Source organism: Protopterus annectens, chromosome 8.part0 (genome assembly GCF_019279795.1).
Source record: "Protopterus annectens isolate FY-2018-M chromosome 8.part0, PAN1.0, whole genome shotgun sequence".
Lineage (NCBI taxonomy): Eukaryota > Metazoa > Chordata > Ceratodontiformes > Protopteridae > Protopterus > Protopterus annectens.
In genome coordinates this window covers 408234450-408250252 of record NC_056741.1, presented here as the reverse complement: position 1 = coordinate 408250252, position 15803 = coordinate 408234450, and the positions used below count along the sequence as shown (strand labels likewise).

At 35.5% G+C, this 15803-nt stretch overlaps 1 protein-coding gene across 1 annotated transcript in view; it reads right to left on the bottom strand.

The window, feature by feature from the left end:
- The window catches only part of RPS27 (ribosomal protein S27), a 105160-nt gene extending 101150 nt beyond the window's left edge, over positions 1-4010 (bottom strand). Inside the window, exon 1 of the mRNA XM_044079920.1 lies at positions 3908-4010. Coding sequence (XP_043935855.1) covers positions 3908-3913 — 6 coding nt within the window. The 5' untranslated portion in view covers positions 3914-4010. The remainder of the gene's footprint in view (positions 1-3907) is intronic.
- Positions 4011-15803: the final 11793 nt, after the last annotated feature.

The following is a 15803-nucleotide window of genomic DNA, read 5'->3' as shown; positions in this document are numbered from 1 at the left end:
TAAGGTTTCAGTTTGTAGGGGGCTACATTTGAAAAACACTTTTGCCACTTGTTTACTAAGTCAGAGAGAAGTTAAATGGTCACTTTCAGTGCACTGGTCATGTGGGCAAGACCTGAAGTGAGACTGCTTTTGAGTGTATGGCAAGAGCTGACACTGAGCAAGGTGAAAGTAATGGAAGCAAGCAGGAGAGCATCAAGTGCAGTGACTACGAGGTAGCTGGCCTAGTACTGAGCAGCAATGCTCAGCTCTTTGGGAAGAGGTTAAAATTCATATGCAAACCAGGTGTTTGCGCAACTGCACCCACGCCAAGTTATGGTCTCATAAGTAACTGTTAGTCATTATTTTATTTTATATTTGTTGACGGGGCTGGTCTAACTGGATATATGTCCATTTTCAGTACAGGCCCGGGGATATAAGCGCCGAGGAAAAACAAAATTAATGTATACAATGAACATCACAGGTGCAGTACAGAGAATAATCAAAGAGGTCATTTGTTCATAACATAGTGCAAAATATACAGATACAATTAGTACAATACAAAATGTGGTTGCAATACATCATAAAGAAAAAGATGGCAGCTGAATTATACAAGTAGTCAAAGAAAAAGTAGGAGCTGAAATTATACAATATATTAGTAAAAATAGTCTCCTTATTGAGATTCTGAAGATGTAAGTAATAGTATAGAAGGACAAGGTAAGTTGTTATAAAGAAAAGGAACTTTACTACGGAGAAGAGGAGGGTAGGTTGAACCAAGTAAGAAGAGCTAGTTGATCAGTCAGGTTTAATACAGGGGCACAAACATGTGTTCTGAGGAAAAGTTTCAATTTGGTTTTAAAGAGTGATATAGAGGGAAGACAGGAAAGTTATTTGGGAAGAAGATTCCAGGATTTTCCAACAGTATTAGAGAAAAGAATTATTTATAATTCTGCTCAATGCAAAAAAAGGGAGTACACCAGTCTCCTTTTACAAGTTTATACAATATCTATTCAGAATGCAACACCGAAGAGTGTTTTCACATCAATCAGATGCTTGTACTTACTGCTGTAAATTTGCAAAGTTTTTTAAATTTTAAACAAATGATTGCTATGTTCATTTCTTGTGCAGTACCATTTCTGGTAGCTATAACGGCAAGACTGCCACCAACAGCAAAGATGAGGAGAGAGAGAAATGTGGACACAGAGCCACACTGCACTGCAAAATGGTACTTTTAGCAAGCCTTTTAAACAGAACCACAGAAAACACTGTTTTATGTACACAACTTAATTAAATCCACTGCTTTCCTAAGATGCATATGAAACTTACCTTAAGCAATGGACTGCCTAACGAATACATAATTTATCAAAACTGTATATAAAGTGTTTTTTTGTAATGAAATGTTTAGTTTTATGGGCATGGGAACCAATGTACATGTTGAATGGTAAATGACTTTTGCACTGGTATAAAAGGAAATGAACTGTTTGACTGTTAGTTCTGAAGAAGGCTAAGTGACGAAAGTACTTAATAAAAAAAAAAAGTTAAGCAGTGAATAAAGTGCATTTGTTTTTATCTTTGTTGGACTGCTTCTGGTGGTCTACAGGACTGTGTTATTTATTTGTGTCTAACAGAAACCTCACCCTCCCTTTGACGGTGTGAAATCAACTGCTTTGCAGACTTCAGTGCACACACAGCAACTGCACCAATTACAAATCATGACCCCTGCCCCCCAAATATGCACACTGTAACCGCTGCATAAGCCAAATGACTACTGCCCAGAGTACTCCACCTCATGTGCACATCACCTCTGGAAAAAAGTTTGCATCTGTGGGGTCTTAGAAAGTCAATTTCTAAGTTACCAATCACGGAGTTGTTTACAGACTGGGACAAGACTGAAGGAAAAGTATGAAATACAGTCAAACAGGAATGATAAATATGTAGGTCTAATACAGGGCATTGTGCTGGGATTACCTGTGCAAGTCAATGTCTAGGTCAAACACTAAGTCACTGCTGTCGAGACAATATGGAGTCAAGAACAGAAATGAAAGAGTAGGCTTGAAGGAGGAAATATATGCAATGATAAAGAGTAGGACTTAACTGCTTAGCTGAATCGACAGCCAATTACTAGAGCTGCCACTAAGACAGTAACTGAGAGGGGATATTTTGTCATTAGTATTCCATCACTTTTTTAATGTCAAGTCTGTTGCTATCAGAGCTCATATTTATCTTTACTGAATGCAGACGGGCATGTTTTTGTTGCACACGGGATTGTAGATTTAAACTAACTTTCACTACAAAGTTGTAAGCATTCAGGGGCTGGACTTAAGTCCATTGGATGGGATATGGTTGAGGAGGGGGAAAGCAGACTATGTATAATGTAAAGTTGCTCTTCAAAGGCCACACGTGTTATCGGTTAACTTAAGCAGGTAATATGCAAGCAAATCTCAGAATGCGTTGGAAATAAGTGACAAGAAAAAAAATAAAACACGACAATGACGGAGCTCACCACCACCCATGTGGAATTAACATACAGTAATATAATAAAAAAGTGTCTTAATGTTCAAGCTTTGATGTGGAGTTGAAATGAAATCCACCGGCTGTTACTGTTCCTAAATAAATATAGAATATATGAATATATATATTATATATATATATATTTTTTTAATTTACTGGTGGATGGCTGATTTGCACACTCCAGCACTGATTGTGCTGCCATTGATAACTGTTTTTTAATACTTCTTTTACAGCATTGGGGGGGGGGGTAAGGAAGACTACAAGTGCTCGCAAGCTTTACTAGTACACTTGACCACAACTACACGCCTCAATACGTTTAACGTGCATGTGTAGGGGACAACTACAATAAAATACCACACTATTTTCTATTAGAACCAAAAGTCGAATTACTTACAAACGTACGCAAAAGATCAGCTTTAACGGTGTGGGTCATATTACTAGTTAGGTATGCAAACATTTATAGAACTGCATACCTTCATTTTTTTGCATAACACTTGGAAGTCTTGATCAACAAAACTGCCTGCAGCTTTTATGTAGCTTCTTGATATTCCAAGAAGCGCAAAGAAGTCTGTATGCGCTTGGGGGGGGGGGGGGGTGCATCACGTTCAAGCAAACTTTTTAGGCTAAATCTGAATTTCTTACTGCAATGGATTTTTGCTTCACAATACTGTTTCTACTCTACCCGGCACCCAAATTCCGGTTAACAACTCGAAGACACGACACAAAACGTACTAACAGAAATACGTCCAACGGGAACGGCACGACTGCTTTGTGAAACCTAAACGCATACCAACATGCAAGTAGAACACCAGGAAATTCTTCCAAATCCACTATTCGTTAATTATGTATCCCCCGATTTTTTTTAAGTGCGCCACTTTCAAAGCCTCCAACAGGCCTGGCAACTTAAAAAAGCAATCCCATCGGGTGAATTAACCTATTACAGAAGACACTGTACCAACATTTCACACTGAACTACAAACGTTGCAGTATTAGTACAAATACTGCAAACAAATAAAAGCTTACTAACATTTCAAAAATCTACTCGCGGCGCAATTTCCTGCTACTACGCCAACTCAAAACAATAGAGCTCTAGTTGCAAAATTAAGACGGGATGCTTGATGCCACCTTTGCTTGTTACTTAAAGGCGGCGCCACCAGAAAAAAAATACAACATTGTTGCCAGCCATTACATTACATTACACATACCACCTTACTTCAATTGGGCCTTAAACAACACACAGCACAACACCACCACCCCAAGCACAACAGCAAACTCAACCATTTAGCCTCTTTTTAGGTATAAAGACGAATGAACTACATCATATTGTCCTCTAAACAATACTATACATTTGTTTGATGAGTCGGGATCAGATTTGGTACATTGCAAACATTTTAACCATAACTTTCAAGTCTACACTCACAGGCATACTGTCGCTGCTCGAGCTGCTGGCGAAAAAAAGGAGGAACACCGGAAACGACGGAACGATATAAGAGATGGTCTTGCACTTATGAACGGAAGTAATAAGTCTTTGTGGTCAGTAAAACTGTAAACAGAGAGATTGACGAATATTTTACGTGCTATAATTGCAAAAAAATAAATAAGTCATAGTAACGGCAAGTTTATCCGTTAGTTCAAGTGATGAAAATCGAGTAGTTAAACAATTTCCGTAGTAGTATATGTTTGCAGTAACAAAGATGCGTTTATGCTATTTTGTTAATAGATAATTTTACATTTGTAAGCAACGTACAGCATTTAATTCAGTAGTTTTTTCAGAGCGTACATTTTCAATAGTCAATTTCGTGTTTGGTTAATTTCAGAATACATTTTTTGTGACTGATTTATAACACCGGTTATACCTTTTCATACGTTGCAATAGTTCATGGAAGCTGAAGTGGTTGAAAGAACAGTAGAGCTTAGGGTTACTTATCTGTCCCTCTGTGCACTGGCCAGTCCCTATTTGAGCAGTTGTGTCCTGCGAAAAATATGAAAAATGACAAGTGTTCTGAAATTTTATGGCAAAAAAATATTCCCCAGGTTTTCGCTAATAGCTATATAAAAGGCTAATTTTATATTCGAAACGCCTAAATATTACACGAAACTACTCTAACTATGCAAGAGTTAACTTTTATTTTGGCAAAACATGTAAACTCCAGGCTTTTGCTCTGGTTGAGGGTATGTTTTGTCGTGCAAAATTTTACGGCTCCACAAAAATGTCCCACTTTGGATATTTGAAAAGACGTCAACCCTAGTACAGCAGCTGCATCTTAAGTAATTTAGTATGTAGCATCTCTAGCAATGCTCCCCCCCCCCCCCCAGCAGTTATGTGGAAGGAGAGTAACTGATAATGACTGAAAACGTATGTATATGAATGGCAGAGAATAGTTTCATAGGAGGTTACTAGGCTAATGGCCCTAGGACCTTTACAAGCCTAGCCATGTAAAAAAAAAAAATTGACTCTAACTGACCATAGTTAAATGGTTATCAGAGCAATTCTATGATCAGCATCTACTGCCGTGTCCATGCAAGACACAGGTGCCACTCCCACAATGAATTTGCCATCGCCCATCAAATTGAGGAGCTCTGCTTCACATTAAGTGGGAGCGCATCCGAGAGGAGTATCAATCTCTGGGAGACATATCTGTCTCTCCAACATGCTCCGCTAATGTCTTTGAGCAAGTGAGATTTGTTTCATTTGATTTGTGGATGTGCAGCATTTCTGCCAGGGCAGAGTCAGAGATTGCTCTGTAGCCCAGGCACAGGTCGCCTCCCAGAAGTCTGTATGATACAGTGTACAGTGACAGGGCCTTCAGACTTTTCATGTATGACATGCTATTAGAAGCCCTGGATTCTCGTGGCTAGACACCTCTGATAGAATCCAAATAGATTGTCTGGCAGTTGGTGCAGAAGACTAAAACTCTGAGCTGTTAATGATCTACTTCCTGTGTGTGGGGTATGGTATTTGATTCCTTCTGCCTGTCATCTGATTCTCAGCAAGTCAGTTAAACAGTTCTTTCTAGGTCGCTCCTGGAAAGGGACAGTTTGTCCAGCAGAATTACACATTCACCAAACAGATAATATTTGCAGAATCTAGGTAGCTATTTCCATCATCTGTATGGGTTCTCTTGATAATGTCTCTCAGTTTCACTACTCTATAAACGACTGCAGTCTGTTTCCTTGGAAACTGTAGTATTTTTTTGTCTTTGTTTTGTTTTACACCATTACCAATAACTGTGTGTATATATATATATATATATATATATATATATATATATATATATATATATATATATATGACTTTGTACTTTTCTGGATAACATGATCCATATTCTGTACTTTCCCTCGGTCCTGCAAACAATGAACCTTGGTGTTTAAATCCTCTAGTCTGGGGTCACCAGCACTCTCTTTATGCTAGTGGCATTAGATGATTCCCCGTAGGAGAAGGCAGGTGAGTCCAGATACATCTACTGCTGCTAGGGAAGGTAGTAGGATTCTTTGTTTTGCTGCAGCTTTGGCATCTGCATATTGGTGTCACTATTTTGTAGACTGGGCAGGCAATGAGTTGTGGCCTACAGGAAGGTACCTAACCTGAAGCCCTAGGACTTGTTCTCTTCTACAACTGTCCTGTACTCCAAGCCCAGCAACCATTCTGAGTCTTAGCCTCGACTGAGCTATGATATATAGTCTGCTCCCACCAACACACCACCTCTATAACCTCCCGCATGGGAAAGGTGAGAAGGTGAAGCCTTTTCATTCCTTTGCCAGCTCCAACAGGTGCCTGAGTTACTAAGAAAACTCTGGTCACCTGAGTTGCAGTCAGAGCTTTAACCCTCTATGACAATGGAGCTCAGATCAGTAATTTAATCTAGTAACAATGTTATATTATAGGGTTGGCAGTTTTGATACAAAAGTATACTAATTTCACAGTGTGGCTCTACTAAAGTATGAGCCTCACCCAGTTAAACCTGGATTCCCCCCCCCCCCCCCCCCCCATGGTGAGCTACAAAGTCATGCTTTCAAAGGGGTCATATCTGAAATCAGCCATACATAAAATTTATAAAATACATACGGGGAAAGCAAAACTTTATATCGTCTAGTTTATCACTTAATAAGTGTATAAATCCACATGTTTTTAATATTTGAAGTAATCCAAATTCCTAACAGTTTCTGTTAAACTATTCTATGATTAAATAAACTACTGTGTTGGAAAACAATTGTATTATGCACTTTGTTATTTTCTAAATTCTCCCTCTACAGTTTATTGCCTTATTTGAGCTAGTCAAACAATCAAAAAGAAATAGTTTGCGAAGGTTTATTCACCATAGTGAAATCTCCAAGTCTTTTATAGGTCCAGGAAAAGCTGACAGTGTTTTTGGTTCCTTTTTATAAGTTAATCTATACCAGCAATATGTTGTTTATCTTTTCTAATTCATGTTAATCTTCCAACAAAGTCCCCAAAGTGGAATCAGTACTCATCAATGGTGTAATAACTTCATTGCAACTGGGGATCTAGACTTAACTATTTTAACATGACATCCATCTTCTTATTTGCAGACAAACTGTCCTTTTAACATGCTGATTAAACCCAAATCAACATCCACATAAATTCCTAGGTACTTCCAGACTGGGGTATGTTCCATAGATTCAACTGAAACTTTAGTTTTATTAAAGTTCTTTTGTGCAAGCACTGTACTCAATCATTAGTCAAACAATTGAGGAAAATAATACATTACATATTTATTTATTTATTTATTATTTATTTATTGGTATTTGTTTACCAGGAAAGTCCACTGGGCCAAAAGAATTCAATTTCAGTGGAGGCCCGGGGAGAAAAGCTCCACAATGTAAATTAACACAACAGTATATATAATATATACAACAGTTGGTAGATAACATGTAATAAAACAGACAATATTATACAAAATTAGAAAAGTTTGCAAAACACTTCATATGTACAGATACGTATAGGTATGAGTTGCAAAAAGTGTATGTATTATACCATACTAGCACAGTGTGTGCAAGTGTATGGTATGTACAGATTTATATAGGTAAGAATTACAAAGTAGTGAAGCAATTGTATTATACAGTAATTGCAAAATAAGAAAAGGAAAATGGTGGTTTGGCAGTATTTTGTAGGTATTCTAAGAGTATAAGTAGCACAGTAATACAGAGTGGGAAGTAGATGTGGATAGATAGTGAGGCAAAAGTAGATAATGAAATGAAAGGTGAACTATTTAGTATGGTACACCTAGGGTGTGTAGAGTCAGGTTAAGGATGGGTGAGAATTGAGACATCTTCACTGCCATAGGGTGGAGAGGTGTTGATGCAAAGATTTTTTAAAGGAAAAGATGTTACTGGAGGTTCTGATATCCAATGAGAGGGAGTTCCAGAGTTTGGCAACTGTGAAGGAGTAGAGCATGTTACCAGATAGGAGTTTAAGTTTGTTTACTTGCAGGAGAAGTTGATTTTCAGATCTAAGTGGTCTATTTGGGTGATAGTGGGTTAAGATGGAAGAAAGGGCTGGGCAGTCTGAAGGTTTGAAGATAATTTTGTGTGCTGTGAGTAGCTGTAGATAGTTTACTTGGTTTGGAAGTTCTAGTCAGCTAAGTGTTTTTAGGGCAATACTGTGATGGGAAGTATTTAGAGTTTGTTGTAAACATGGCTATCTTGTTATAGCAAGACTCAAGCTTGGTTTTTAGGGTGGAGGGGATGTTAGTAAGAAGTGGGGCACTGTAGAGAAGAGAAGGTAGAAGAAAAGTTAGGGCAAGGGTATGCTTAGAAGAAGAGCTAATGTGGTATTTATGGTGATAGAGGGTTCATAATTTGTAGTTTGTTTTTTTAATGTTATTGTGGATGTGAAGGTCAACTGTCAGGTTTTCATCGAGAATAACTGCTAGTAATTTAGTGTGGGAAACAACCTCTATAGTAGTATTGTTTTGGGAAAGGATGGTGGAGTCTGTCTTATTAATAGAGAGGTTTTTCTTGGGAATAAACTCTAGCAATTTAGTTTTGTTTAGGTTTAAAGCTAGAGGAGGTTTTGCCATCCAGGTCTCAGTGGTGGTAAAGGCATTTTGCGTTATCTGCAGAAGTTCTGTTGTTGATTTAGCAAAGCAAATAATGGTTGAATCATTTGCATATTGTACAACAGTTCCATTTGTAAGGTTGGTATGGAAGTCATTTATAAAAATGCTAAAGAGAAGGAGACCTAAGATAGAGCCTTGGGGAATAGCTGTAGAGCATACAAAAAATGGAGAAAAGGAGTTGTTCTATTTAGTAGATTGTTGTCTGCCTGTTAAGTAGTTAGCAAACCAATTTAGGGTTGGGGAGGAGATACCTAGGGTGGAGAGTTTACTGAGGAGTAAGGGATGGGAGATTGTATTGAAGGCTTTTGAAAGGTCAAGAAAGAGAGAGGATACAAATTTACCAGTATTTCTAGCTTGATTGACTGTGTCCATAAAGGAAATAAAGGAAGTAGTGGTGCTGTGGCCAGGCCTAATCCCATTTTGGGCTTGGGAGAGAAGTTGATTTGATAGTAGGAAGTTTAGAAGTTGATAATGAATATATTTTTCCATAACTTTGGAGAGGGGGAGAAAATGGCGATGGGTCTAAAATTAGAGATAACGGTATTGTTACTACCTTTATGAATTGGAAGAATATAAGCTTTTTCCGTAGGGTGGGAATGTAGGACTCTTAGATAGATGCTAATGGAATATGCAATGGATTTTGCTGACATTTGGAGGTATTCAGGAGGTAGGTTGTCAGGAGCACAGGAGCCAGGTTTCAGTTTAAGGAGAAGTTTAGTTATAGTAGTGATGGAAATGGGAGAGAAAGAATATGTGGGTAGGTTGGAGGTTGAATCATGAAAAGTAGACAGCGGTAGATAAGAGTCAGTATTAGGCAAAGTACACACACACACACATATATATATATATATATATATATGTATATATGTGTGTGTGTGTGTGTATGTATATATATATATATATATATATATATATATATGTGTGTGTGTGTGTGTACGTATATATATATATATATATATATTGATATTTGTGTGTGTTCATGTATATATATATATATATATATATATATATATATATATATATAGTTTACTATCAAAATGACAAATAGAGATGCTCCACAGATGGAAAATCGAAAGATGGATATTTGATTTTCCATGTTGCTGAACATCTCCATCTTCAAATGTTCATATCAGTGAATCCACAGTGCATTTGCTGATATGAACTTGAAGTACTGTACAGAGATCGCAGGACAGTGCAGTTTGGGAAATTCATCCCTTTCCTCACTGTAGTTCGATCTCAGAGTTGGAATATATAGTTAGCAGGGGGTGTGGGTTGTGCAGGGGGGCTTGCCCCTCTGGAATAACGTGATGTGAAGTGTAGACGTTTTATTTACATGAGCTCCTACATGGACATTACGTGATCTGTTCGACATTGTGCCTTTTCTATATTTATACTTTCGTGTTTTTCTGTTCGGTGTTCCGAACAGAATTCTTTGCAACGGTAATATTTTGATAATAAACCTATATATGTGTGTGTTTGTGTCCATATATACGTGTATACACACACACACACACACACACACACACACACACACACACACACATATATATGTGTGTGTGTATATGGGTTTACTTCACCTAAAACCCATTTCACCAACAACTGATAATGCTGAATTTAAAACTACTACGCTTTAAACCATAGACATACACCTTACAACACCTATGACTAACTCTTTCCAGTACTTAAACACTACTTACTCACTCTCGTATCAGAAACCGGAAAATATAAAACCAAACAAGACAATATGAAACCAAACCAGGTGGGGGGGCTATATCAACCACACCCCCTTGTTAGATATTATGAATATAAGGCTGAAATTAATTCTGTTGTAAATATGCTGAAAGAAAAAGCTTGCTTAAATGCAGAAACAGAGTTTAGTAATATGTAATCAGCAACCATACTAAATGACTGTGGCTTAAAAAAATAAGGAACTTGCTTATGAGTGTATTACACACACATCAAGAAAGCTGATTTCTTACAGACATGACAAGAATGTAATCTGCATTCACTGGACAACAGGACATGTTTTTCTAAGAAAGTTTAAAAATGTGCTTTCCTAATCCACAAGGCATTTCCTTGAAGACAGCTTACTTACCAGCATTTGCACAAGAACAGATGTGTCAGCATTTGCGTCATCAAGGCAGTATCTTTCCAAAACCAAGAGGGTGTGTGTTTAACTAAAAATATATATAAAGTCTGTATTAAATCTAGTTATGTTAGAGGTATGGTAGGGACTCATTTGTCCTGAGGTAAATGTTATATCTCTCACATCATCTGTACAATATGAGAAGTAAAGTTGGAACAGTACTTTAAGCTGCAACGTTTGTCCAGTTTGGTTTATTATAAAGGGTTATTACTGGGTTTAAAGTCAGATGCTGTATCAGTGTATATTCTGCAAGTTTCTTTGATAAACAGACTGTGATAATTAGACTTTGATTTCAGCAGCCAGAAAGACTGAGTGTCTTAAGAAGATTTCAAATCCCACAAGCAAGCAGCAAGTAAGCAGCTCAATATAATTTTTCAATGGCAAGCTAGCCTGCATTTGAACCTATAATCTGCATTGAAACACAGGGAGAGTGATGGTAAGCCCTGCAGAGGGTTACTTCAGTTAAATTGCAGTAACTAACATTTGTACGTATGTGTAAATCCTAAACAGAAGTGGTTACTTGGATGGTTTTCTTGTTGTGTGCAATAAAAGGACTCTCTAACTTTTCCTGCTCGTCCATCTGGTGTTTGAAATTTTGGAGCTATCTCTAAAAAGGTAGTGGTATATCTACAGTATTGTTCTGTGTCATTAAACGGAGGGTTTAGTGCCTTGCTGCCTAGTGGGATTCGTCCTAAACAGAAGTATTCCAGTTTATGCAGCTTGCAGTAGTAAAGTTTTTTAGACGTCTAAAATCCGGAGTGAGACTAGTTCAAGAAATTCGCAGTGCCATAAATTCTCCAAGAAAAGGTGGATGTCTACTTTTACAGCAGTCCTCTGCCTGTTGTACTTCACCAGCTTCTCAAGTGACTTTGAAAAATTTCCAGCCATCTGCAACAACAGCCTGATCACCTGATTTCTTGCTCCCTGGTAAGACTTTTTTCTACGTCACATTTTTTAGTATGGATGCTATTCGACAGTTTGGATATTAGACAGTATGGATATTTTCAGACATAATTCAAGCAAATGTAAAAAATTGCAATGTTGGTATACACAGCATATTAGTAAATGTAAAACCTTAGTAGGGCAGGTTGATAGTAAGGCATTATGCAAATGTATTACAATATTTGACTGGTATCTCAAAGAAAACCATGTGAAATATGACAAATGTTTATTGTGTGCTTCAACAAAAACTGCATTTTGTGTATTATGCCATAAAAAAGCATTGCATCATATTGCTAAAAAAATAGACTGTAAAGACAAATCTGTTCATGATAAAAAATTAACTAAGGGTAAAGTCTTTCTATTGTATTCAGATGTTGAACAGTTATGTCCTGTCACCACATGCGAGTCAAATCAGTTACTGATAGAACCCCTAGTACATTTTGTTACAAAGGAATGTAGTAAACTTCTAAAAGACCGACACAATGAGTTCAGGAAGTTTAGACAAGTTATACATACATCTTTTCAAAAGTGCATAGGAGTTTCAAATTCTGCAGAACAGCTTACTACAAAATGTCAGAAAGACCATGCAATATTACAGGAGACTCTTAAACAGTTACAAGATGAAGAAAATAGATTAGCTGAACTGACAGAGACTGACTTCCTACACACATTGTGAAAAAGTAGGAAACTACAGCTGATCTGTACAAAAGAGATATATTTTATAATATGTTTGTGTTTTGAAAATGGTTAAGCTTACATGGTAGGATGATAGGATCTGACAAATCATTCTCAAATGTTTAAAACTTCCATTCAATTAAAGCAATGTATTTATCAGTACTACAGTAAAGTAGAGCATATGACTGCCATTCTCATAGCATAGTCAAAAGGTAAACAAAACTGTTCTAGTGTATAAAATTAAATAAAAATAGACAATAAGAGTAAAAAGTTAAAGTCACAAGACTGACATGATTGTATAAAGACAAACAGATACAAGACAGACATGCATGTATGTTATTTTCATCTAGAGTACATTTGTTTACAATGCACAAAAGCAAAAGGCAGACAACGGCAAATATAAATAATGTAAGTATAAACATATGTTAATTAAGCTAATATCTATTTTGTTTTTTACATTTTTTTATAATTATAAAGTTCTGAATTTTAAAAAGAAATAAAATCACAGATGGTATTAGTTAAACAGTTTTTGTAAAATTAATGGTAGGACAGTTAAATAGTTAAATAAATAAAATACTGAAATCCATTTAAGCTAATTGTAAAATAATGTCTGTTTATGTAGATAGTTATGCAAATCACAATCACATTAAAGGAAAAATGCCAAAAGAATTAACTATAGTTTACATAGTATGAAATGTGAGCTCAGACCTTCCTAGACTGAATGAATAGTTACAGGAAATGTTGGAAAGATAAGATAAACAACAAGACTGATTGCCAGACAAGTAGCTTGAGTTTTTCTAAAGCATCATTGTTATTAAAACATACTTGTTAAAATGTTTACATGCAACACTATTTGGTAATTGTAATAAAATGTTACAATTGTGCATAGATGTCACTGATAATCTGTTTGCAAGTAAATGTTAAAAGAAAAAACTCAGTTGCATCAAGTACAGCCAATAAATGGGCTATAGTATACATACAGTTCAAATCAATTGTGCAGCAGGGGGTAAATGCCTACTAGTGGTAGTAAACAGCAAACGCTTTATAAAAAATTATCAAATCAGACAGGGGTCTATAGTTTGGTAACCTAATAAAATAAATGTATAACCAAAGTGTTGGACTGACGTGCATTCTATTCTCACAGTGTAAGGCAGATAAACAATACTGCAGTACTACAGGGGGAGGGGTACTTTCTCAGTTTTACACTGACTGTATAAGCAGTATTGCACAAGGGTCAGAAATAAAGCTATAAGAAAAATAATATCTCATTCCTTCTTGACAATACTCTTTTAGGGGGAGGAAAAAAAACAGGTATTAGTGCATTAGAAATATTGGTAAACAGATTAAACCTTACAGAATAAGATATTTTACAAGTTGCTAATAGCTATCATTCTAGTTATTATTGTATTGTTTAGTATTAAATTATATTTACAACCTGTTAAACTGTAAAGTTATACAAGAGATAGTTTAAAAAACAAGAGATGGCTTAAAATTGATTACAGCTATACAAGACAGAGTAAAGATATGTAAAAAACTGAACAAGATTGGTCACTATTTTTAAACAATGTTGGTATAAAATGGATTTGGTATCAATTCCACTAGATATTTCTAAAGAGACATAAACATTTTCCAAGATTTTGCTTAATATTAATGTTATTAAATTTGTAAGATTAGACTAAATGTACTTTACAGTCTTTGTATGTACAAATGTAGAAAATTTCAGTACAAATGATAGTCTTTGTATGTACAAATGTAGAAAACTTCAGTACAAATGATAGTTTTTGTATGTACAAATGCAGAAGAATTCAGTACAAATAAAAACATGTTTTAAAAAAAATTGGGTCCAGGATAGCTGCTAGATTGAAATGCATGAATAGCAAACAGTCTGTATAAATACATACTGTACAGAATACATTGTAATAAGTTTAAAAGTAATTTGTCAAGTTGTAATATTACTGGTTTGACCCCAGTAAAATAATTGCTTTCAAATATTTTTTATCTAAGCCCAGTTCAGTATTTTACCAAGAGTTAATGAAACAGTTCTAAGGTTAAAATGACATTGAAACTGTATATTTTCAGTAGTGTATAAATGCTTGCAGTAGCACATGGTTCTTGTCTCTTATAGTTAATTCAACAGTTACAAAGAGTTAATGAAACAGTTCTAAGTCATAAATTAAATTCTGTAATTGCAAAGGAATAAATTAATCAAGTTAAACTAAAGCAGACACAGCTCATAACTGATAAAATAATTTCACAGAATGCTCTGCAAAAGAAAAAGTTGTTAAATACATTCAGTTTGGTAGTAATACTTTAATATAATTGTATTAACTATGTAAAATTGCATTTTGATTTGTTGTATCCAAAGACTAAAGGTTTGTTTCTTATGTTTTCTATATAACATGATCAAAAAATACATATCAGTATAAAATGTTTTGAGTATGTTTAAAAACAGAGGGAATTGTTAGATATTATGAATATAAGGCTGAAATTAATTCTGTTGTAAATATGCTGAAAGAAAAAGCTTGCTTAAATGCAGAAACAGAGTTTAGTAATATGTGATCAGTAACCATACTAAATGACTGTGGCTTAAAAAAATAAGGAACTTGCTTATGAGTGTATTACACACACATCAAGAAAGCTGACTTCTTACAGACATGACAAGAATGTAATCTGCTTTCACTGGACAACAGGACATGTTTTTCTAAGAAAGTTTAAAAATATGCTTTTCTAATCCACAAGGCATTTCTTTGAAGACAGTTTACTTATCAGCATTTGCACAAGAACAGATGTGTCAGCATTTGCATCATCAAGGCAGTATTTTTCCAAAACCAAGAGGGTGTGTGTTTAACTAAAAATATATATAAAGTCTGTATTAAATCTAGTTATTCCAAAACCACGGAAACAGTCCTCCAACTGTCGAAACGTAACACTTTATTCACTGATGCAAAATAAAATTCCAAAGAAAACGTAAACGCTTTATAAGACCAGTGTGCGTTTTCGTCTACATAAAAATGTGAGACTTCATCAGACAAACACATACTTCCACAAATACACAATATATACTCTCATATGATTAAAAACCAACCAATAAAAATTCATTACTTCGTAATCTCATTAACTGAGTATGCATTAAAAAAGGCTCATTACAAACAAGTTATAAAATAAGGTAAAAACACACTTTGATGTTCATCACAATAATACTAAGCTCTATTTACTCCATTGTTAAAATTCATTTGTTCATAATAAATATAATTTAAAAACTTTAGAATAAGAAAATAAATACATATATAAATAATTAAAATCATGTTATTAATTGATGCTTCCATTCCTTTATATTAACATTCTAAAAACTCCTTGTTTAAATAGCACCATCTGCTGTTCTTAGAGAGCTATTGCTGGCACTAACTAAATTCTAGCTGCTCTCAATTTTAACACAGAAGTTAAAGATATATGTTCATTAAGCCCTGGGCTGC